Source organism: Dermacentor andersoni, chromosome 6 (genome assembly GCF_023375885.2).
Source record: "Dermacentor andersoni chromosome 6, qqDerAnde1_hic_scaffold, whole genome shotgun sequence".
NCBI lineage: Eukaryota > Metazoa > Arthropoda > Arachnida > Ixodida > Ixodidae > Dermacentor > Dermacentor andersoni.
Window position 1 is genome coordinate 115,694,088 of NC_092819.1, and position 23,482 is coordinate 115,717,569.

The 23,482-nt window shown below is 48.0% G+C and overlaps 1 protein-coding gene across 1 annotated transcript in view; it reads left to right on the forward strand.

Moving 5' to 3' along the window:
- The window catches only part of LOC129382731 (decapping and exoribonuclease protein-like), a 62,926-nt gene that overhangs the window by 25,474 nt on the left and 13,970 nt on the right, over positions 1-23,482 (forward strand). The window contains exons 3-4 of the mRNA XM_055066889.2: positions 1,731-1,953; positions 12,657-12,792. Of these exons, the coding sequence (XP_054922864.2) occupies positions 1,731-1,953; positions 12,657-12,792 (359 nt within the window). The remainder of the gene's footprint in view (positions 1-1,730; positions 1,954-12,656; positions 12,793-23,482) is intronic.

Consider the following 23,482-nt stretch of genomic DNA (forward strand, 5'->3'; position numbering starts at 1 on the left):
CGTCACCAAGAATTAGCGTGTTTCCTTAGCCCTCACACGCAACGCACACAGCCGGAAGGGTTCATGCGCTTGCTCGCAAGATTACGTTGACCCAGTGGAATTGGGTAGAGTCTAAAGAACAGCGCTTTTATTCCCTGGATCTTCACGTACAACTCCGCCTACCACATGGCTAACAACGACGGCAGGTAACTCTCATTTGTCATCTATGGCTTGCAGTAGCTCTTACCAATGTAATCCTAATTCATCGCAATGGTCACAAGTCCAGATTGTGAAGTTTGTGTGTGCAAAGAGGCGATAGCGCACTTTCTGTGTCACGGTCGTTGTTAAACGTACAAAGACATGAACACCACGCTCGTCGAGATTGACAACCGTCCCCTTACAGAAGCCAGAATTATCGGGCCCTTGTCCCAGACGTCTGTACGAATGTTTGAAAAGCGCGCGTGTGCTTTTCAAAGAAACGGGACTCATTGGGAAAACAATTGAATGTGCGATCTGATGCGTTCCATTGGATAATCTTTTCGTGTTTTGTTATAGTTTCTGCCCTTACCCCATTGCCACAGGACACTTAATTAGGTTAAACTGTACGCCTTTCATCTCTTCTGTTCCTTTCTGAATTTTCATTCTATGTTTACTTACATATATGCACTTTTCAGAGCATGTCTTTTATGCAATCGCTTTTTCGCACATTGTTAAGTATTTAGAAACTATTTTTCCCGATACGCTGTCTTCGAATATTCACTTGGAGCATGTGGCACCTCGTTGAAGGTTGTCAGTGTATTTTTGTATTTATGGCAATTCACGCTTGTTGATACCTCAACTCTTGTGTAAAAGCTTAGTTTATTCAACTGTTAAATATAGCGTGTCTGTTTGATTTTTAGCATATCATATAAACCGAAACGAATCAACTGCATCATAACAAGAATCGCCGCTGCGGTTGCCTATGGCATATCTTATCACAATAATGCTCTGTACGCATGAGACATTTTGACATGCTTCCTGTAGCGATACACCAGACGTTTTATAGAAGCATTACTTTTTAGGGGTCTTTATAATTCCAAATATCAAATGATATCCAGGACAACATTCATTTGGACTAGAAGGTTCATACTGGAATTGGGAAGGAACAGCGCCAACTAAGACGATCACGAGTGGGAGAACGACACAGAACGAGCGCCTCCTTCTCGTGATAGTCTTACTTGGCGCTGTTCCTTCCTAACTGAAGTATGCACCATCTAGCCCAAATGAATGTTCTCCTGAACCATCTTTAGAAAACACAGGGCCCTTCTTTGTGACATCATATCGTTGGATTTGGTGCTTGTGCTGTGTCGTTCTCCCTCTTGTGATCGTCTTAGTTGGCGCTGTTCCTTCCTAATGCAAATAAAACCATATATACGGAAAGTTGAAAAATTTTATATTCCCAGAATATAGATACTATGTACGGATAGAAGACCTGTGCTTTTTATGTAACCTATGACTTTATTATATAAATTCTGGATACGACACTGCCTGCCATAAAAGCAACTAAGATGTGTATGTAAGGTTATCAGTCACAATGAACCATTTACACTGATCCGTCCTTTCAATTGAACACTAATATCACGTCAATTTGTTCATTGTTTATTTGGCTTTTGCTATTGTTTATTTGTTATTGTTCATATGCTTCTTGTGAAAGGCGGTGAAATACGTAGCAATTTTGTGCTTAAGCACATACACAATCTTGTGCGATGCAGATGAAGCTGGAGCTGCCCCCAAGGAGGATGAAGTCGTAAGGGAAAGCGATGCATACAACGTCGTCCTCCGCTGCCAGCTGGGATCGCACTCCATCGTACTGGGCGCCGAAGTTAAAGCGGTGGACCCCTCTGTTCAATGCGAGCCGGGTTCTACGGCTGCATACGTGGATATCAGGACATATGGCGGCAGCTTCAACAAGAGGAACCGGTACAGGTTCTACAGGTGGGTGGTAACCAAACGAACTCAACGGACGTGGGATGTTGCACCTTTCTTAAAATCGTTAAACAGGCCACGTGAGGTTGCGAGCGGTTCTGCACTATCGTTAACCACTTGTTTTAGGAAACAAGCTTTGCAGGAGTTGGGGCTGCGGAATACACACCAGGATGTATAAAACTTGCAGAACCGACTCCTTGTGGGAGAATCGCGAAATGTTCAGCGCACGAAGTTATTGTGGCGTCTCCGGCTTACGGTACATGTTTCGTTTTACGCTGTGGCTGTCACATGCCGCAAATACAAGCGATCCAAGGAAGCACACAAGATGCCGGCTTTATAGTTATGCGCAGGTACTTGGTAAAAGTGGCGGTCATTTCTCCTTGTAATGAATATCCCTAACCACAACGCGCTTTCGTTTATTTCGAAAATGTACGCCCAATGCACGGGGCCAACAGCGTGTTTTCGACGTTTTTGCAAGCTTGAAGCGCGGCTCGTAGTTACGCTACCCTTCAAAATCCGGCTTATTTTACGTGTACAGAATTGTTCCTGTCAGCTATTACTCGCAAACAACTTTCTGTGGAGATGAAAGCGAAGCTGGGAAGCCAGAGGGGCACATATAATAGCACCGACAAAAACAACGATGTTGCAATTTCACCCAAAAGTCGAAGCATCGATTGTTATAGTAAAATAGGGGACAGCTAGCTATACAAACTAAGGATAATAGTTTTATCAGATGCATACACTTGTAATAATAGGCATACTAACTTAACAAGCACGGTGCCACATGCGCACAAGCCAACACAATCATTCCTCACTCGATGACCGCGGAAACTTGCTGTGAAAGCACTGAAGTGAGGAATAATGGCAGCAGCACTGAGCGAAACTGACCTTCGTGCTGCGTCTTGCATTAGTGTAAACGGCAGCAAACTCTGTCCTTGTAGTAGGTGACTTTCAAGATACAGCGGCCCGGGAAGGCGCCCGCAGCCGCCCGGGCCGCACGAAGAAGAACGTTCCCATTCTCCCCCTATTATTTCGTGCGACAGAAGACGGCACGCTACCTCTTCGTTGAAGTGCGCGACATTGAGTCGCGATCGCCGGCTCACCCTCGCATGCTTTCACTCCCACATACAGCATACGGTGCGCGGTGACAATTTTATCGCCTTTGAAGTTTAATGGTGCCTCACGGTGACGCCGATGGCAGAAATGCGCCGCGAGTATCCATTTAATTTCAATCGCAAAAAAAGTCACAATTTAAAATTTATAATTGTGAAAAGTGATAGAGATAAAGATTACCCAACTGTAAAAACTAAGGTTAGTGGTTTTATCGGTCGAATAAATTGCAGTACACATTCGGTAACCTATAAATTTACAGGCATGATAACACGCGCGAACGGTGTGAGGATTGGGAGGTCAATCCAACCGCTCGTAACCAGTTGTCAAGATGGGAGTCGGGCATGAATTATATGGTAGCTGGCCCATGCCGTCGTCCAACTTAACCATGCTGATAACGTTGTTGAAGGGAAGTCCTGCTTCTCATCGAGAACGAGGAATATGTGTTTATTTACAGTATCTACATAAGGGCGGTGCAGTTCTTCAGTCTAGCGTTACTGCGAGAGAAAGTACATCAGTCTAGCATGATTGCGTGAGCAAGTACACCAGTCTAGCGTGACATCGAGAGAAAGTACACTGAGCAGCCGCACAACAGCGGCTTATAAACACTCGGTCCTCTCTCGATCCCTAGGTGAAGGAAACGTTCGGCCAGTAGACGAGCCGCATTTCAGCGGGAGGGCTGCCGCACTGATTTCACTGTCCGGAACACGCTTCCGCACCGGTTTCACGGACCTTACCGAGGACAGACGGTCTTCGGAGAACTCGGGGCTTACGTCAGGAACGGTGCGTAGGAAGGGGCCCCCAACTACGTTCCCTCGGGAACTCCCTTGCTCACAGCAGACCGGGTCGGTGGTGGCGTGTTCCGTCGCTAAGCCTGGTTCGTCGTACTCATCTCGGCAATCGCGCGATGAAGGGTCGAGGACACGGCGTATTGTTCTCCGCACACAGTAGACTTAGTGACGCCGTTTGGCTTGGTGACGGTGGCTTAATTTCGAAGAAAAGTCGACGCCGCTCTCGCACCTGGTTGGCAAAACTTGCACCTTAGCTAGCCGTTCTTAACAGCCCCTCCACGGCCCGGACAATCTCGACTGTCCAGCGCTGACAACCGCTGGGCAGGAAGAGAACGGCTGGTGGCCAGGGGGTGATCCCTTGGCTCGCAATGACCACTTGTGTAATGATGTCACCGCCCCAAAACATGTAACAAGGACAGGCAACTGCAAAACGAACCCCGCAACAAGGCTCTGCGCCGAGATGACGTATCTTGGATCTCCTTTAAGACCCGCTAGGCTTCAAAGAAAACATAAGTGCAGAAACAAAAATGCTGCATTTCGCTATGCCAAATTTTGAAGCAAATTCGTGCTGACAAATTCAGCAATCAGGGAGGGAATCCTACTAAATGAGAGGGGATCTTCTTGGCTTAAGAAAATTACCAATAGTAGCCCTAAAAATTAGGCGGGACCCTTAAACGCAGAATTCAAATTAGCCTGCTCAAACCATCCGCATTGCTATGCAACTTTCCCTTCTTATATCTAACGAAGAAGTTGTACTCTTGGACCGCGACGCTCCATCAGAGCAAGCGGCCATTTTTGAGTGACATTTGATTGAGCTACGTCAGAGGACAGTGGCCGGTCTCGAAGATGAACTTCGCTCCGTACAAGTAACACGACAACCTCTGGGCGGCCCAAACTAAACAAGCGCATTCCTTCTCTGAAGCGCTGTATGCTTCTTCTCTTACAGTTTACGGCTGGCATAGAGGATAGGATGCTGCTCGTTATCGTCGCCGACCTAAGTACCACACCCATACCTCTGTCGCTTGCGTCGCAATGAAGTATGAATTCCTTTGTGTAGTCTGGCGCGCGAAGCAGAGGACGAGAAACCAAAAGCGTTTTCAAACTTTGGAAAGCGTTCTCTTTGTCCTTATCCCAATGTACGCTACTCGGTGCTCCCTTTCGGAGGGCGTCCGTTAATGGACTTGCCATTTGCGAGTAATTCGGAATGTACCGCTGATGGTACCCTACAAGTCCCAAAAATGAAGGAAGGTCTGTGCTCGTGCGCGATTGAGAAAATTCTCCAATCGTAGCTATTTTCAGCCCGCCCGGCCGTCTCGTGCCCTGGCAACCAACATGGCCCAGATAAGTAACCTGCGAACAAACAAACCTACACTTTTCCGCTATCATCGTTAAACCGGCTTCCCTCAACCATAAGAACACCTGTTTGAGGTGCGATACGTGTTGTTCCCAGCTGTCCGAAAAAATTGCTACACCATGAAGATATGGCAAAGGGAACTACTGCAAGTCTTTTAGGACAATATCCATTAACTTAGAGAAGCTAAATGGCGCGTTCTTCAGCCGGAAGCTGAGTGCGAAAGGGCGAAAAGTGCCTACAGGTAAGATGCATGCGGCATACCGGCTGGCACTTTCTGAAAGGGGAACTTGCCAGTACCCCCGCACGAGATCTGTAGTTGAAATGTATTTAGCAGCGCTAACTCTTTCAATTCGTTCCTCAATGCTGGGTATCGGGTACAGCTGATTCCTAGTGATGGCATTTAACTTCCTGTAGTTTACACATGGTCGAGAGTCAGTGTTAGGGGTTTCTACCAGTATTAGCGGTGACGTGCAGTCACTCTCAGCGTTCTCAATAACTCCCAACTCTAGCATGCGCTCTATCTCTGCCTCCATAATTTCTCTCTGTCTTGGAGACACCCTATAAGGCTTTGATCTTACGGGTTCGGTTGATATCAGCTCTATTTCATGCGTTATTAGTTCGGGTCTACCTGGCCGATTGCTGAATCTGTCGAGATATTCCCCTAACACCCTTTTTAGCTCATTTAGATGCTCAGGTCTAAGAGCGTGCGAGCTTATCGAATGCTTTACTACTTCTTCTAGGCCGATTTCAGAGTTGGAGGTCGCCTTATACGCCTTAAACTAGGTACTAGTGTCATCCTGCTCTTTGATGGTATAATTAACGACTCCGCTGCGCTCTACATACGGCTTCATCAAATTGCATGGATATATCCTCACCTCCTTCCTGCGACCGGGAATTTTCAGAGCATAGTTCAGAGCGCGAGGTCGTGGGACCGTGACGCAAAGTCTTTCAAGTCGGTGACTGGGATGTGCTGAGTTTCCCCTAAGGGTCATCCTTTAGCAAGTACGCGAGCGGAGACCCAGCTTTACTTTATACGGACCAAGCCACTTAGAAGCAAGCGTGGCCGAGAACCCCTTGGTCGTGCCACTAGGAGCGTGGTTGCGCTACGAGACTCGATCCCTTATATTAAGTGAAAGATGACGATGCTTCCGGTCCTACTGAGCCTTCTGCTGGGCCCTGGCCGAAGTGAAACTCTGCCTTGCTCTGCAGAGAGTCGAACGAAGCCTTCCTCGAAGTGCTGAACCGTAAATAGAACAGCCGGCCGGCACTTCCTCGTCCCGTAGCTGGCATCGACTAACACTGGTCGCCGGATTTGCCAACTCGCCTGCGACATTGAGGAAAGCGAGAAAGAAACCAGTAGAACGATTCGTGGTGGTTAGCATTGTGAACTCGAGGTTACTGTCTGCCAAAATAAATTGGGGATGGTTGGATGAAGCAGTTTACTGATTGCTGCTAAGTGCAGATTCCTAGAAACTAAACACCCGAGTGGTAAAATAGCACGCGTTGCCCATGATCAGTCTTTTCGGAAAGCCGACAAGGCTAAAAACTTCAGGAACTTCTCAAGCACTGCTCTCGCTGTCACTTTGCGTAGCGGAAACAACTCCGACCACTTAGAAAAATGATCGACTACCATCAGGTGTGGCAATCCCTGCTTATTCTTGTGGAAAAGCTCCATAAAATCGTAGGGGTCCACTTGCCATGGACGCTCACTGTCAATTGGTTTCCTCAGCCCGGGCGGCTTACCACCATTTATTTCACGGTTTCATGGTAATAGTAAAAAATGTCACGATTTATGCCAGGCCAGGTCATGCTTCGGCTTACTTTCACAAAAACTTTGGAGCCACTCAAATAACCCGCCAAGGGTTCGTCATGAGAGGATTGAAACAGTGCGCTTCTCCGACGTTTTGGATAACCACTTTAAGCAGGTCCACAGACTCATCATTGGTGGCTACGTACTTCAGCAGGAGCCCGCCATGATCCAATAAATATGAATCCACAGGGGGCCCAGCGACACACGCTGGTTCCGGTTCACCTGCGCCCACCCTACTACCAGAAGCGTTTCGGTGCTGTACGTCCGAGACCGTCGCTCAGTCCGCGACAAAACGGATCAATTTGATTGGCCTACAGTAGCTTTTGTCTGCTGAAAGAGATTATAGTACTCTAAAAAAGGAGTCTTGTCTCGTTGCCACTCAGGACTGCAGCCATTGGCGTCGTGGGTCCTCTCTCGAGAAGCTCCCCCGTTTGCCCCCTTTGTGGCACGCTGCTTGCCTACAGAGCGTAATCAGAGGCTTGCCCGTTGGCGGACTCGCCTGTTTTTCCGCTCGTTTCGTCCCCGACTATTGTTGGCGCAAAGGAACCCGCAGCGGCTGCCCCACTTGTAGGAAGGCTACTGGTAGACAGTGGGGCATGAGATTCTGCGTCCGCTACCACCTTGATGCACCTTTTGTCGATACTGCGCTGGAAAGCCGTAAAGCTTTATCAGGAGAGCCTAGTGCACCAGCCGGCCCGCAGCCTCGACGAGCCGCATCAGTTAACTTAGCACAATCTGGTCTTTCTGCACTATAAAATTTAGTATACTATAAATTGACATAGTGCAAACACGATTGTGAGGCACTCGTTAGTCAGGGGCTAATTCCTCTCTGCTGGTATCAAAGAGCGGCTGCTAAAGGCCAACAGCTGCAACACGCCATCGTATTCCTGTAGGAGGAGCGCTCCTAAAGAACTAAACAGAGATGCATCGCGTCAGTCTGGACTACAAACAGTCTGGTCAGGTGCGAGAGCATCAGCTGCGCTGTCTTTGCTTTGGCGCTAGACAGATGGCAAAAGGCCTGCGGCTGCTGAGGTCCCCACTACCCATCCGCCAACTTACGCAAGAGCTTGCCCAAGAGCGCCTGCAGCCGCCGCAAGCGTATGCGGCGGGGGCGTGCGGCAGCAGGCTCAAGTTCTTCCGCGGTCAGGCTCCACGTCGTGACTGAGGACCCGCCGATTTTCGGCATGTGGTACACAGGCTTTGTACTGTCGTCTGTGCCACCATACGTGCTGATCGTCGCAATCTGCGGGCACCCCATATCCATGGAGCTGGACACAGGGGCCAGCATGTCAGTAATGGCCGGGGAACTCTTCAAGCGTACTTTCCCGGCGTGTCCGTCGAGGCTTCGGGTGTGGGGCTGCGCAGCTACTCCGGGCAACTCTCCCAGGTCCAGGGTCAGGCACAGGTCCGCGTTAGCTTTGGCGACAGGAAGGAGACCCTTCCCCTTTACTTAACGAAGGGGTCGTCGTCGACGCTGCTGGGCCGAAACTGGATTCATGCACTGGGCGTTTGTCTGCCAGAGTACCAGGAAGCCAGCGTGCATGTGGTGAAAGACGTCCACAGCCTTCTGACCGAATTCAAGTCCCTCTTCCAGAGAGGGGTGGGCACATTTGCCGGCACGACGGCTGGCATCTATGTACCTGAGGGAGCCCTGCCACGTTTTTTCAAGCCTCGCCCACTGCCGTTCACCCTGAAAGACGGGGTCACCCAAGAGCTGCAACGGTTACAGCGAGAGGGCATCCTGGTACCTTTCAAGACATCTGAATGGGCCGCTCCCATCGTACCAGTCCTCAAGCGAGACGGCAGTGTCAGGATCTGCGGGGATTTCAAACTTACCAACAACCCCGTCGCTACCGTCGAGAAGTACCCGCTGCCCCAGATTGAAGATCACTGGTCAGCATTGTCCGGTGGAGAGAAGTTTACCAAGCTCGACCTCAGAGATGCTTACCAGCAGCTGGTGCCTCAGGATGCCTCCCGGAAGTATGTCACAATATCGACAACTTTGGGGCTCTTTCTGTACACGCGCTTACCGTTGGGCGTGGCCTCGGCCCCAGCCATATTCCAGAGGGAGATGGACATCCTCTTTAGGGGCACGAAGCACGTGGAGGTGTACTTGAACGACATCCTGGTTACGGGCAGTGACGACGTTGATCACCTGCAGAAGCGGCACAACGTCCGGGCACGACTGCAGGACGCCGGCCTCAAGCTCAAGCTGGCAAAGCGCCTTTTCCTAGCCCCCAGCGTTGAGTACTTGGGACATGTCATTTCCAAGCCAGGCCTAGCCCCGGCTGGCCGCAAAGTTGATGCTGTGCTCAAGGCACCTAAGCCCCAGAACAAGGAGCTTCCGAGCTACCTGGGCCTCATCAACTTCTACAGGAGTTTTTTGCCGAATCTGTCGGAGCACCTACAGCCGCTCCATCTTCTGCTTCGAGATGGTCAGCAATGGGTCTGGAAGAAGGAGTCAGCAAGGAGTCAGCAAGAGCGCAGCAAGGAGCTGATCACCAACGCTTCAGTGCTGGTGCACTTCAAACCTGCTAAGCCTGTCGTCCTTACCATAGATGCGTCGCCATACTGTGTGGGAGCCGTCCTGGCACGCCGGGACAAAGATGGCCAGGAACGTCCTGTGTCGTTTGCTTCTCGACGGCTTCTTGCTGGAGAGCAACGTTACAGCCATCTGGACAAGGAAGGTTAGGCCCTTATGTTCGGTGTCGAACGCTTCCACCAGTATATGTGGGGCCGGAAGTTCGAGGCGGTCACGGACCACAAGCCGCTGTTGGGGCTGCTGGGGCATGACAAGGCAGTTCCTGTGCAGGCATCGCCTCGAGTGGTATGCTGGGCCTTGAGGCTGGCAGCTTAGTTACCAGCTGGTTTACCGTCTGGGAAAGGGCCTGGGACCTGCGGATGCCCTGAGACGCCTGCCCCTGGCAGAGGTGCCTGATGCTGGGCCAGAACATGCTGAAGTGTTCATGCTGGAACACGCATACCCGGAGGTGCTCTCCAGATCTACGGTATCTCAAGCGACCAGCCGGGACCCAGTCCTGTCTCAGGTGGTCAAGGTGCTGTCCTGTGGAGAGGAATCGGTGCAGCAGGCCTATAGTCACAAGGTCGCTGAGCTTGCAGCAGGGCTGTCTACTGTGAGGTTCGAGGGTGGTGATCCCACAAAGTCTCCGGTCCAGGCTTCTGCAGTTGCTGCACGCGGATCATCCTGGCATAGAAAAGACCAAGATGGTGGCCCGGTTCCATGATTGGTCGCCTGGCCTGAATCAGGACATCGCTCACTTGGTGCAGAGCTGCCATATCTGCCAGGAGCATCAGCGAGCTTCGCGTCATGTGGAAATTACCTCTGGCTGTTCCCACAGAGACCCTGGTCCCGCCTACATGCGGAGTGTGGGGGCCCTGCAAGGGCCATTACTTCTTGGTGGTGGTGGATGTCTTTTTAAAGTGGGTGGAGGTTCTACCTGTCACCACTCCATCAGCAAGCGCGACTATTGCAGCGCTACGACAAGTCTTCGCCGCCCAGGAGTTGCCCGATGTCATCGTGTCCGACAATGGTCCTGCTTTCGCCAGCACAAAGTACCTGGTCTGGCTGACGAAGAACGAAATCCGCGGGATGATGGTTCCGCCATACCACCCTGCTTCAGATGGTGCAGCCGAGCGGGTGGTGCAAACCATCAGACAAGCTCAAGAGCCAGACTGGGGATTCCCGGATGCAGATTGCCCGGATACTATTTCAGTACCGGACCGCGCCCCACGATGTCACTGGCCGTGCCCCCTGTGAGCTCCTGCTGGGTCGGGTGGTCAAGACACCCTCGGACGTCTTGCATCCGGACCTCCGATCCACAGTGCTCTTGAACCAGCTGAAGCAGAAGCTGGCTGCTGACCAAGGATGCCGTCCCGGGCCTTTGCCAGAGTCGGGAGCTCTAGTTTTCGCCAGGAACTTCCGTCCTGGCCCACCCTGGTCTGCTGGACAGGTGGTGTCTCCTTCGCTACTCGTCCGCATGCCAGACGGGGCCATGTGGCACATATAAGCCGACCATGTCAGGCCTCGCCTCGGGGCCTGGCCAGCACCCTCGACTGCCACTTCTGAGTCCCAGCCCGCAGGAGGACTATAGGCAGCGCCAGTGGCTTCCAGCGGAGCACCACCCACCTCGGAGGCGGGAACCGCAGCCAGTGGTGCGGCACCCGTTGGACCGGTGTCGAGCCGAGCACCACTCACGAGGCCGACAACTACGGACCCTCCGGATGGAGCGAGGCTGGCTAAGGCAGCACCCGGCGTTCCCACACCCGACCCATCAACACCGGTGCCCAGGCGGAGTACTCGACGGCGGAGGCCACCGGACCGGTACTCGCCTGGGTAGGAGGCACCGTCGACTTGGCTGGGACGGTGGCAGAGCCTTCTGCTCTGAACATGGACGTTTGTTTCTTTTATTCACCGAACAAACTAGGGTTAAGGGGGTGTAGCAAGCACGTGGCGCCCCCTCAGGCATAATGTTCGTTCGCCGCTAGGCTCGGCGGACTGCTAAGCTCGGCAGGCAACATTGGTCACGGCACCGCAATAAAGACCGATGAGCACGGCTGCTCGGCGGTCAGTCATCGTTCAGCACCACCACACTGCGGAGGGTCCGTCTAACGGAGGGTTCCTGAAGCCCTCCCTTGTTCACGAACCCGGGCGGATCGTGACACTGGCGACAAGGATCGGATACTCATGACAATCACCTGACTCGCCAAACCGTTACAGACAGATTGATCGCTGAAGAGTTTTTCGTGCTTGCATGGCAGTGCCGACAAGCGAGCCTTCTGTGTTTCATCTAAATGAACCGCATAGAAAAAGAACGGCAGATTGAGCGAGTTGATGGTTTTTCATAATTTTCGAAAACAGTGCTAAAAACGTACACCGGACGACAGAATACACGATGGGACACACACGCTGCTGACTTACAACTGCGTTTATTGCAAAAAACACGATGGCGTTTTAAAGCCTTACAACAAGCGTGCGCTCATGCTAGATATTGATAAAAGCACTTACTTGCCATTCCCAACATATAGTCTCGTGGTCGCGGGTGAAATTAACACCGTTGTTTACCCCGGTTCAGCAAGCCTATTTCCTTCAAAGATAAATTCAAAGACTAATACACGCAGTACCTTTTCTCATTATGTGAAATGCTTCCGCCACTTCCCTTGTAAAGCTATCACTGTGCATAAACAGGATTTTTCTGCGTCAAAGAACGGTTTCGAAACATTCGAAACAGTGGTTGTGTATACTGGAGCTGCGATGAGAAACCGGAAGGCGTGGGATGAAATCCCTGCTTCAGCGGCCGCGTTTTGATGTGATCGAAATGCAGCGACGCCAGTGCACCGTGCATTGGTTGGTCGCTAGTGAACCCAGGTGGTCAAAATTATTCCGGCCTGCCCTGCTAGGGCTTGCTTCATATTATATCGTGGGTTTTGCCATGTAAAGAAAAAAGATAAAACATGTTCTTCGCGCCAATAAAACTTCAATTTTCGTAAAAATGGGTGCGACAGCTTGGTAGTAATTGCTCACCTGTCCTGATTGATATCGGTAGGTTTGTATAACCACTGTTATTTATCGTCGGCTGTGCCCCTGTACGGTGTTAAGCGCATTCATTTCTCATTGTTGCCGTTGCAGGCATGTGTTGCTACGCTGGTGGGCCCACTGCCGCTTGGCCGGGTGCCCGAAGACGTATTGCGGTTATCGCAACGAAAGTGGAGTGGTCTTTTCTATCGAGGAGTTGGACGTTATGAGGATACCGGAGAAGGCTGCGGTAAGTTGTGTGTCACCCCAGCCGCAATTGTGTATGCGTTGTGCATGCATCAACTAAGACAGTGGAATCCCGTACACTAAAAACATGATAAAAAAAATTCACCAGGCAGGGCTGGGAATACCACTGAAAACCAACGTCAGGAATGTTGATCGTAAAACAGCGTGACACTTGAAATCTAAGGTCAGCGAGCCTAACAAGACAGCGAGGACACCGAGATGATTTCCATTTTTCCAGGCTTCCAGGGGGGGGGGGGGCGATCGGCCTCGGTTCGAGGGAGACTAAGACAATGCGAAATATGGAGCGGCGAGCTTGCCGAGTCGTCATAATTAAAGAAGAAAAACAATTCTGTGGCTTTACGTGCGATAAGCACGATCTCCATATGAGGAACACCGTAGAGCGACACCTGTGATTTTCTTTAGCCACCTGGAGTTCTTTACGTGTGCCTAAATATGGGTGAACGAGAATGCTCGCATTGTGATCCCATCGAAATGAGGCCGCCGGGGCGTACATTGAACCCAAGGCCTCGAACTCTGTGATGCAACGACATAGCCATTACGCTACCGCGGTATTCGGAGAGTGGTCCTGAGGCTTTGCGTGAAGCTAAGGCAGTATAGCAGCCATATGATACCCCCTTCCTTGCACAAACTTACTGTAAGTATGAGGGTGAAATATCAGCGATGACCACGAAATCGAAGCAAGCAAGATTGCGCTTATGAAAACATTTCGCAAAGGAAAACAGCGTCTGGGTGCCGAGTGAAAAAAATCGTCTTTAATGCATCTAACTCTGCAAACATCCAACGTGTCACATATGCTACGCTTCGTCTGATGCCTCAGAATACTGATTTAGCCGTTTAAACTTCAGCTCTGCATAGTTCAACAATGCACTTATTTATAGTTACTATACTCGAGACGTCTTATCTAATCATATCTACAAAGTAGTTAGAGATATTTTCTGCAAGAACGTACAAACTGTAGTGTCTTGCAAAATCGCACAAACACAAAAAAAGAAGAAACGGAAAAGCAGAAATTTTATATTTAGCTGATCAGTAGTCTTTGCTGTCACGTTTGACTCTGTGGCCTATATCGGTCATCCAGTGACCTACGGCAAAGCTTAATAGCGACTAAGACGACACATTAAGTTACAACTTTGCCGTCAACCACAATGAGAACCGTGTCTCTCTCATGCTATCCATCATTGTAATTCTATTATAAGCCACCTTGTAAACCCCTCTTACATACCCGATAACAAAGGCACGAATACTAACGTAAGTACTGTTTCCTTCAATAGACAGGTAACCTGAAGTTCGCGCCAGCTACATCAGCGCTGACTTTTCCCTTAGCCGGCAGTGTTACTGGTGATGTGGTTTCCATGATGGAGACGTACCTTGGTGATGTCGAGATTCTGGTGCACTGCACTGTGGCGCTCAATGTGTCCCTTAACGAAGTGTCCCTTAACAAACCTGCAAAATTTTACAGATATCAGGGAAGCTCGCAGGCGAGACAAGCACCGCCCTCGACGTCGTATAGCGAATGTTTATTTTCGCGTGCCTTCTGTTCATCCGTGTCGCCTCGTAAATGAAGTGGCGCTTACCTGCAAAGGCAATAATGATTTGTACGCTTTGCACGTATAGCTCCAACGCCTTCGCCTTTCAAGGTAAAGTGCTCTGATAGACCAGGTTGAGCGTAAGCTGTGCTCTCTTCGAAACATTCCAATTCGAATAGCCTTTTTTCACGGTGTTAGAACGTGCAAATATGGGTTTTTTAGCCGTTCTTCGTGATCTGCGCCCACAGTGGTGTCTACTTCAGCAGGCGTTTCGTGTGTTGTGACAGCAGATCACTGCCCACATGACGGTTAGAGGCTCCCGCGCTTAGTCGTGCCTGTGTTCTGCGTGTAGGGGGAAAAGTGTATCTCGGGGGTTTAACCGATGCCGGGTGCCACGGAATTAAACGCCCCTCAGCGCCGGCAACCCAACCCTCTGGCCCCCGCTTCACGTAAGTCGTTCCCCCGAATGGATCCGCTCGGGGAACATCGTTAGTCTGCTTTCGTTTTCACGCCTTTCCGAACTTAATTTTAATGCGATTATCTTTCTTCGCCTGCTCCAGGCCTTTGGAGCCTATGTATATACATGTGTATCTATAGATTTTTTTTTTTCATTTTAAAGCACTGTCAATCCTCTAGCGAGGGTTGTTACAGGAGTGAGAACAAAATCGCAACATTACAAAAGCATAGCTAACAACTGACTGAAACTCACAGGGAGTTTCAGCGCGCACTTTCAAAACTATTTAGAGGTTGCCTGTGGCAGATATCACAATTCTACTTCATGAGCTGGTATACTTGGAGCAGTGGACAATACTTGAAAAAAAAATTTATAATTGTCTAATTAATACAAATTCTCTTAAAATTTTAACTAATTACATCATGGCCCATATTGCAATTTACAAACTCTAGCCGTGGAGTTCGCGAGGCGGATTCACTTGAAACGAATTTTCGAAATTACACCAGTTTCGAGATTTGTTAACAAAACCTAGTTTCATGCACTGAAGCACACAAGTAACTGGAACGCCAATGCATTTCTCCGCAAAGTTCGGAAATTTATATCTCGAAACTGGTGTCGTCTTGAGAATTCGTTGCAAGTGAATCCGCCTTGAGAAGTCCACTTCTATAATTTGTAAATTGTAATATGGGTCACAAGATAATTAGCTAAAATTTAATTAGTGAATCATTGTTTATTAGTCAATTTTGCATTTCAATTTGTTGTGCAAGTAGTGTCCGACGCTTCGTGTACACTGGGTCATAAACTAGAACTGAGCTATTTGCCACAACCAACCTTTAAAAAAATTTTGAGTTTTTGCTGAAACACCCTGTGTGTGTGTGTGTGTGTGTGTGTGTGCGTGTGTGTGTGTGTGTGTGTGTGTGTGTGTGCATATATATATTTCATTTCATTTATTTCACCTTAAAGGCCCGGAGGCATTACATAAGGGAGGGCTTTAATCCTTGTGACAATGTTAGAAGAAATGTACATAACAGTAACGAAACAACAATAAACAAATACAAGCCAGGAACAATTGCGAAAAAAAAAGGAACATTGTGTTAGAGTAAGGGTAAGTGGGATCGGTAATTAAGCAGTGTGGATATTTAACATTTCTCGGTACGTTTTACGGTCAGTGCATGACACTATATATTCTGGGAGATGGTTCCAATGCGTTATAGCGTCGGGGAAAAATGAAGTGTTCATGGCAGATGAGCGGGTGTTAATGTTTGCTATGGGACGACTGTGGCTTAAGGGAGAGGATGTACCTAAGGGTGGATTTAACAGGGAATGCCTGGAGTGTGGATGGTAATAGAAGGTGTGAAGCAAGCAGAGACGAGAGATGATCCGGCGGGAAGCAAGTGATGGTAGTTAAAGTGTATGTTTTAGTGCGGTTATGCTGGTATAACGAGAGTAATTGGAAGTTATAAACCGAGCAGCGCGATTTTGTATTGCTCCTATGTCATAGGTTAGATATGATTGGGAAGGATGCCAGATAGATGACGCATATTCTAACTGCGGACGTACGAATGTTTGGTATGCTAGCTTTTTTATTTCTGGTGATGCGGCTTTCAGGTTGCGTTTTAAATATCCAAGGGTGCGTGAAGCGTTAGAACAGATGGTGTCAATATGAGTTGCCCATGATAGTGTCGATGTCATGTGAACGCCGAGATATTTGCAGGACGGGGTCTGATTGACAGGAGCTGAATTTATTGTGTAGGTGTGACTGGTTAAGCTGTGGTTGCGGGTGAATGACAGAGCTTTGCATTTAGTAACGATATGCGGCATGTACCATTTCTCGCACCATACTGCGATGGAATCGAGATCCTGTTGTAGTGCGGTGATTTGATTCGCGCCTTTGATTGTGGAATATAGGACAAAGTCATCCGCGAAAAGACGTAATTTATTCTTAATGTTAGCAGGTAAGTCATTGATGTAGATGAGGAAAAGTAGAGGCGATAAACCAGCGCCCTCTGGCACACCCGATGTTACGCCGCTAAGAGATGAATTATGGTTATTTGCAGAGGTAAACTGTGTGCGCCTTTTTAAGAAGTGTTCAAGTCAGGTAAGCAAGCTATTTGGGATTCCGATAGATGCGAGTTTCTGAAGTAGGTGATTGTGGGAAACGCGGTCGAATGCTTTTGAGTAATCCAAGAAAATGGCATCAATCTGCAAATGAAGGTCCATGAAATGAAGAATGGGTCTCGCATGAAAATAGTTTTCTGAAGCCGTGCTGGTGAGGGTAAAAGAAGTTCATAGATTCCAGGTGAGACATTAGGTTGGATGAGACTATATGTTCTAGAAGTTTAGAAGGAATGCTGGTGAGACAAATTGGGCGCTAACTTATAGCGCGGGAGCGGTCGCCAGTCATGAAGATTGGTAAGACATGGGCCTTTTTCCAGTCGTCGGGCAAGCTTTCAGTCTTTAAGGCTTGCGTAAATATCAGATGTAATACCTGGCTAGAAATGTTACCGGTGTTAACTAGTACTTTGGCGTTACTTCCATCACACCCGGCTGAGGTGGTTAGTTTGAGCGAATTAATGAGGCTACATATGCCATCAGAGTTGATCTTGATGTCTAGCATTAATTTTACTGGGAGTGGTGGTATTGGTTCAATGAGAGCGTCATTAGTGTTGGAGAAAACTGAGGTGAAGTAGTTGTTAAGAGCTGACCCGCATTTCTCAGAGTTAATGAGATTACCATACGGATCTGTTAGTTCAATCTGTCTAGAATGTCTTTACTGAAAGTAAGCGCCAGAATTTGTTGGGGTTTGATCGTTGAATCGTCAGGTCATGATTAAAGAAGTTATCTTTGGCTATCGACAGCTCCTGAATATATTGGTTAGCGCACAGTTCGTATTTTCCCCATGTTTCTAAGTTATTTGTAAGTTTCGCTTTTCGGTAAAGCCTTTTCTTTTTAGTAAGGAGAGCTTTCAGTCGTTTATTAAACCATTCATTGTTAGTCGGATTTCACGAGAACTGTCGATATGTATCTAGCTTCCAGGTTGAGCAATAAATTCTTATGAAGTTCACAGTTGCAATCGACAGTTCTTGATAAGTAAGACTGCTGAAAATCATTAAAAAACTGATGGAGTTCGTTATTTATGGCGTCAAAGTCCGCCCCTTTTGTAATCTTTTATTATTTTTGTTGTGGGTGACTTTTTCCTAAGCGCTATTGTCATGCAGATATGGATGAGGTTGTGATCGCTAAGACCGGGTAGTGTGGTAACGCTCTTTAAGCTATCAGGGCAAGACGTGAGGATGAGGTCAAGGGTGTTAGCCCCTCTTGTAGAACATGATATCACCTGATGTAGGTTGAAGTCTAGAATAAGGTCAATAAATTGTTTAGTTTCGGATAACGGTGACCTGTTGGTTACAGAAAGCAGAGGCCAGTTAATGTTACGGTAATCGAAATCACCAAGGAGGTGAATAGGTGCGTTAGGGAATTTGTCAGTGATGTCGGTTAGTGCTTTACGGAGTGAATCGCACAATGACGGATGGCTGTCCGGCGGGCGGCCTATAGCACACGCCAAAAATTGTCTTTCCAGGACCATTGTAAGCGCAAGTCTACAATAGTTCGAGATTATCATCCCGACTGATCAGGGAAGATGAGAAGGTGTTTCTGATAGCTAATAAAACACCTCCACCTCTCCGGTTGCTCCGATCATGGCGATAAAGAGCATAGCCGGAATTCGGAGGGGAAATTTCGCTATCTCTTACGTCTCCGTTTAGCCACGTTTCAGTTCGTACTATGATGTCGGCATCGATGTCGTGAGTGAAGCTGCGAAGTTGTTCTCGTTTGGGTAGCAAACTGCGCATGTTAGTGAAGGCTATGTTAAGGAGACGTAAAGATGAGGGACGATTGCGAAATGAGGTTGAAGTGATAGGCTTCGTTGTGCGTCATTGCACGTTTTCGTGTCTTGTTATTTGGGATGTGCTGTTTCCATGCGTGTTTATGAATGGTCTCGTAGCCTCAATCACGCTGTCAGAAGTAGGGTCGTAGTGACAGCGCTTATTGTTGACGAGCAACTTGTCTACGTGTAGTTTGAACGCACATTTTTGTGGTCGTATGAAACCTAACAATTTAGAACGTGCGATGCGAGTAGCAGGAGCGAAATCTTCACGTATGGCGAAGTTAGTTGCCTTTAGTTTCCGCCCACAGGCCAGAATGTTTTCCTTTGATTTGAAATGAGCCAGCTTGATAATTATCGGGCGTTTTCTTTCCGGACGGTATTTGCCTATGCGATGGACACGTTCAATAGCGCTCGGTTCTAGATGCATTTCCAGCTTGCTAGCGCAGAAATTGATTATTTTTTCCTCAGACTCATTCCATGTTTTTTTTTCTTTGTCTTCCAGTCCGAGGAAAAGCAAGTTATTACGGCGCATTCTGTTTGTGTCAGTGCTCTCGGCATTTAGCAGCGCTATCTCTTTGATGGCATCATTCTGTCGAGTCGCAATTACTTCGTCCTGATGGTCGTTTTCTCTCTTTCTTTCTTCCTTTCTTTCTTTCTTCCTTTCTTTCTTTCTTTCTTCCTTTCCTTCTTTCTTTCTTTCTTTCTTTCCTTATTGTTTCCTCAGACACAGTCTAAGAGGGGGCCGAGGCTAAAGGCGACAGAGCGCCTGACAAGGGCCCCGGCCCCCTTGCACAATATACAGACAAAATACATCAACAAAGTTCAGCCAGACAGACATCATAGGTTCAGACAGTGGGCAATATTAAAAAGGGAGACTAGTCACTGCTCGAATATGAAGTCAGCAAATTTTGGAACAAAATATTTACATGCGCAACCTAATGTCTGCAACGTAAATACAGAACACAGCAATTCAGTTATCAGTCAACACGTTCAACATCATTCATAGCCATGGCACTCATCACAAAAACCAAGACACAGAAACCAAGTACAATTTCACAGCCGTGTATCAAAATTGCAGTAGCTGAGAGGAGCATGGCAAGGGAGAACAAAGCGCACATTTTGAGGTAATTTACACAAATTAAAACATAATGTCACTGTTCACAAGAAACTTCCTACAGTATTTCTTGAATGTATGTACACCTTTATTAAAGTCGACTTGCATATCTCTTCTGTTTAGAGCATTGGTTATTTGAAAAGATAATAGCACAGAAATAGCACAGAAATACGTTTTGTCAGTGCAGCAATTGTGTTATTTTGAGAACGTTGGCTTCTCTGAGCTCATTTATATTGGTACGTATTACTGAAATTCTTTCATTTAGTTGTTTGGTCGTCTGGGAAAGAGATGAAACGGTGTCTCTGTCGGGGCCTGGGTTAAGTTCAACGTCTCTGCAGAGCAAGAGGATTAGATCGGACAGAAGCGCAGACAACAGCTTCATAGCACAGACGTACAAATCTACACCACTTCAAGTCGCAGGCGCACGACACCGCGAAGACACACCGATTATCACTACGAAATTCCTTAGTACTTTGTAAGTAACTAGCCTGGAAGGTTAGAAAAGCGATGAGCATCCTGCGTTCAACGGGGTCGTGCCCCAGTTGATCAGCTTTGCCACGCCGATTAAATACAGCTTGGATTGACCTTGTGACTGGTGACGCCGCTTTCGTAGGGTGTTGCCAGGTGAAAGAAGCTTCTGCCGCTAAAACTGGACTCGTCTTCACAGCTTCGGTGACGAGAGGCGGACGGCTAGCCCAGGGTTGTGGTGGCTTCAGGGAAGGCGATTCGGTTTGCAAAGGGGGTTCCGGGGTAGGGCATGTACCAGCACAAGACCAGTACGGCAGCATCTGGAAGGTTAGGAAAGCGAAGAGCATCCTGCGTTCAACAATGTCGTGCCCCCCAATATATATATATATATATATAGCCTTAGCCGCTTACAGCAGCCGCTTATACAGCATAGCCTTAGCCGCTTATATATATATATATATATATATATATATATATATATATATATATATATATATATATATATATATATATATATATATATATATATATATACCAGTTTGGGCCACTGGTATCTTCTCGTGTTCGTGATGCCATCGTGGTCTTTCAAGCGGCATTATTTCAGCTGCATTACACAACCGTTGCCATACCGTTATTGTCCCACCTTCTACGCCGACCAGGTGGCCCAAGCTTTCGAATGCGATGCGGCACTAGGTACGTGCTCAATCTCGTGATGCTGTCGTGCTCGTTCCATGGTCGTCCCGCCATTGTCGTCCGATAGTTGTCAGGCATTTATTGCCTACTCTTATCACGCCTTCGTGGACGCTCTTTCGCCGTCACCCCTCCTTCGTCACGCGACTTCAAGCTATCGTGGTTGCGCCATTCTCGCCAGTCTTCGTAATACAGTAGTCGTCGCACCATTGTAGCCATACTTTCGTAATCCTAAGGTCCGCATACTTTTTCATGTCATTGTCATTTGGTCAACGTCATGCATTCGTTGTCATACGCTCGCCATGACTTCATCACTATCGCTCCGCTAACGTCTTTCTAACTTCGTAAGCCGACTCTCATCATGCCGTCGTCGTCATACCATTGTCGTGATACCATTGTCGCCATGCCATTGTTGTCGCGCGGTTGTTTCATAATCGTCACATGAAAAACGCCGTTTTACTGTCGTCTAGCCGTCGTCGTCATTCCACTACGGTCGTTCCATCAATATTTGCGAACAGCGCGCTGGATTCTGTTTACTCCAAATCATAGTCATTTATCTTCCCTCAACGTCTCAGACCACTTTGTGGCCACTTCTTACTCCCTTTAAATTCTCTATTCCTGGACCAGTCCTGTTCTATGCGTAGACCTTGCGACCAGCCTGCAGTTCCTGGCGAGAGGACAATAATAAGCAGAAACACATCGACAGTGCTGCTCATTTTTAACCTTATGGATCTTGCTCTTATGGTTCGCGACTCTCATTATGAAACGCTGTTGAAAGCCTGCACTGCGAAATAATTTGTTTTAAAGAAAATGACGATCGTTGACGTCACATATTAAGGGCAGCTCAAAACCATTCGTACAAGTTTTCGTTGACTAGGCCAACATGCTCTCCTGCTCCCCCGAGCTTCTCCTCGCTCACCCCCTTAGCTTCCGGCGCCAAGCGGAACTTACGTAGACCCAGTTCATAGTTTCAAATGGAAGCTTCGTCACTGCTGCGTAAAGGTGCGAGCATGCAACACGCGAAAATTTATGAAAAGGCAAATGACAAACGGAACAACCGGAAACATGATATCCGGAAGCAGAATTGCGGAAGCGGAACTTGGTTGAACGACTAATCAGGCAACAGCGGCGCTCATAAAATGTTGGCAATAATCAGCGAAAGCGGTGCTGGTGCGTTCATCATCATCATCATCAGCCTGGTTACGTCCACTGCAGGGCAAAGGCCTCTCCCATACTTCTCCAACTGCCCCGGTCATGTACTAATTGCGGCCATGTTGACCCTCCAAACTTCCTGATCTCATCTGCCCACCTAACTTTCTGTCGGCCCCTGCTACGCTTCCCTTCCCTCGTAATCCAGTCCGTAACCCTTAATGACCATCGGTTATCTTCCCTCCTCATTACATGTCCTGCCCATGCCCATTTCTTTTTCTTGATTTCAACTAAGATGTCATTAACGCGCGTTTGTTCCCTCACCCAATCTGCTCTTTCCTTATCCCTTAACGTTACACCTATCATTCTTCTTTCCATAGCTCGTTGCGTCGTCCTCAATTTAAGTAGAACCCTTTTCGTAAGCCTCCAGGTTTCTGCCCCGTACGTGAGTACTGGTAAGACACAGCTGTTATACAATTTTCTCTTGAGGGATAATGGCAACCTGCTGTTCATAATCTGCGAATGCCTGCCAAACGCACCCCAGCCCATTCTTATTCTTCTGGTTATTTCAGTCTCATGATCCGGATCAGCAGTCACTACCTGTCCTAAGTAGATGTATTCCCTTACCACTTCCAGTGCCTCGCTACCTATCGTAAACTGCTGTTCCCTTCCGAGACTGTTAAACATTAATTTAGTTTTCTGCAGATTAATTTTTAGTCCCACCCTTCTGCTCTGCCTCTCCAAGTCAGTGAGCATGCATTGCAGTAGGTCCCCTGAGTTACTAAGCAAGGCAATATCATCAGCGAAGCGCAAGTTACTAAGGTATTCTCCATTAACTCTTATCCCCAATTCTTCCCAATCCAGGTCTCTGAATACCTCCTGTAAACACGCTGTGAATAGCATTGGAGAGATCGTATCTCCCTGCCTGACGCCTTTCTTTATTGGGATTTTGTTGCTTTCTTTATGGAGGACTACAGTGGCTGTGGAGCCGCTATAGATATCTTCCAGTATGCTTACATACGGCTCGTCTACACCCTGATTCCGCAATGCCTCCATGACTGCTGAGGTTCCGACTGAATCAAACGCTTTCTCGCAATGAATGAAAGCTATATATAATGGTTGGTTATATTCCGCACAATTCTCTATCACCTGATTGATAGTGTGAATATGATCTGTTGTTGAGTAGCCTTTACGGAATCCTGCCTGGTCCTTTGGTTGACAGAAGTCTAAGGTGTTCCTGATTCTATTTGCAATTACCTTAGTAAATACTTTGTAGGCAACGGACAGTAAGCTGATCGGTCTATAATTTTTCAAGTCTTTGGCGTCCCCTTTCTTATGGATTAGAATTATGTTAGCGTTCTTCCAAGATTCCGGTACGCTCGAGGT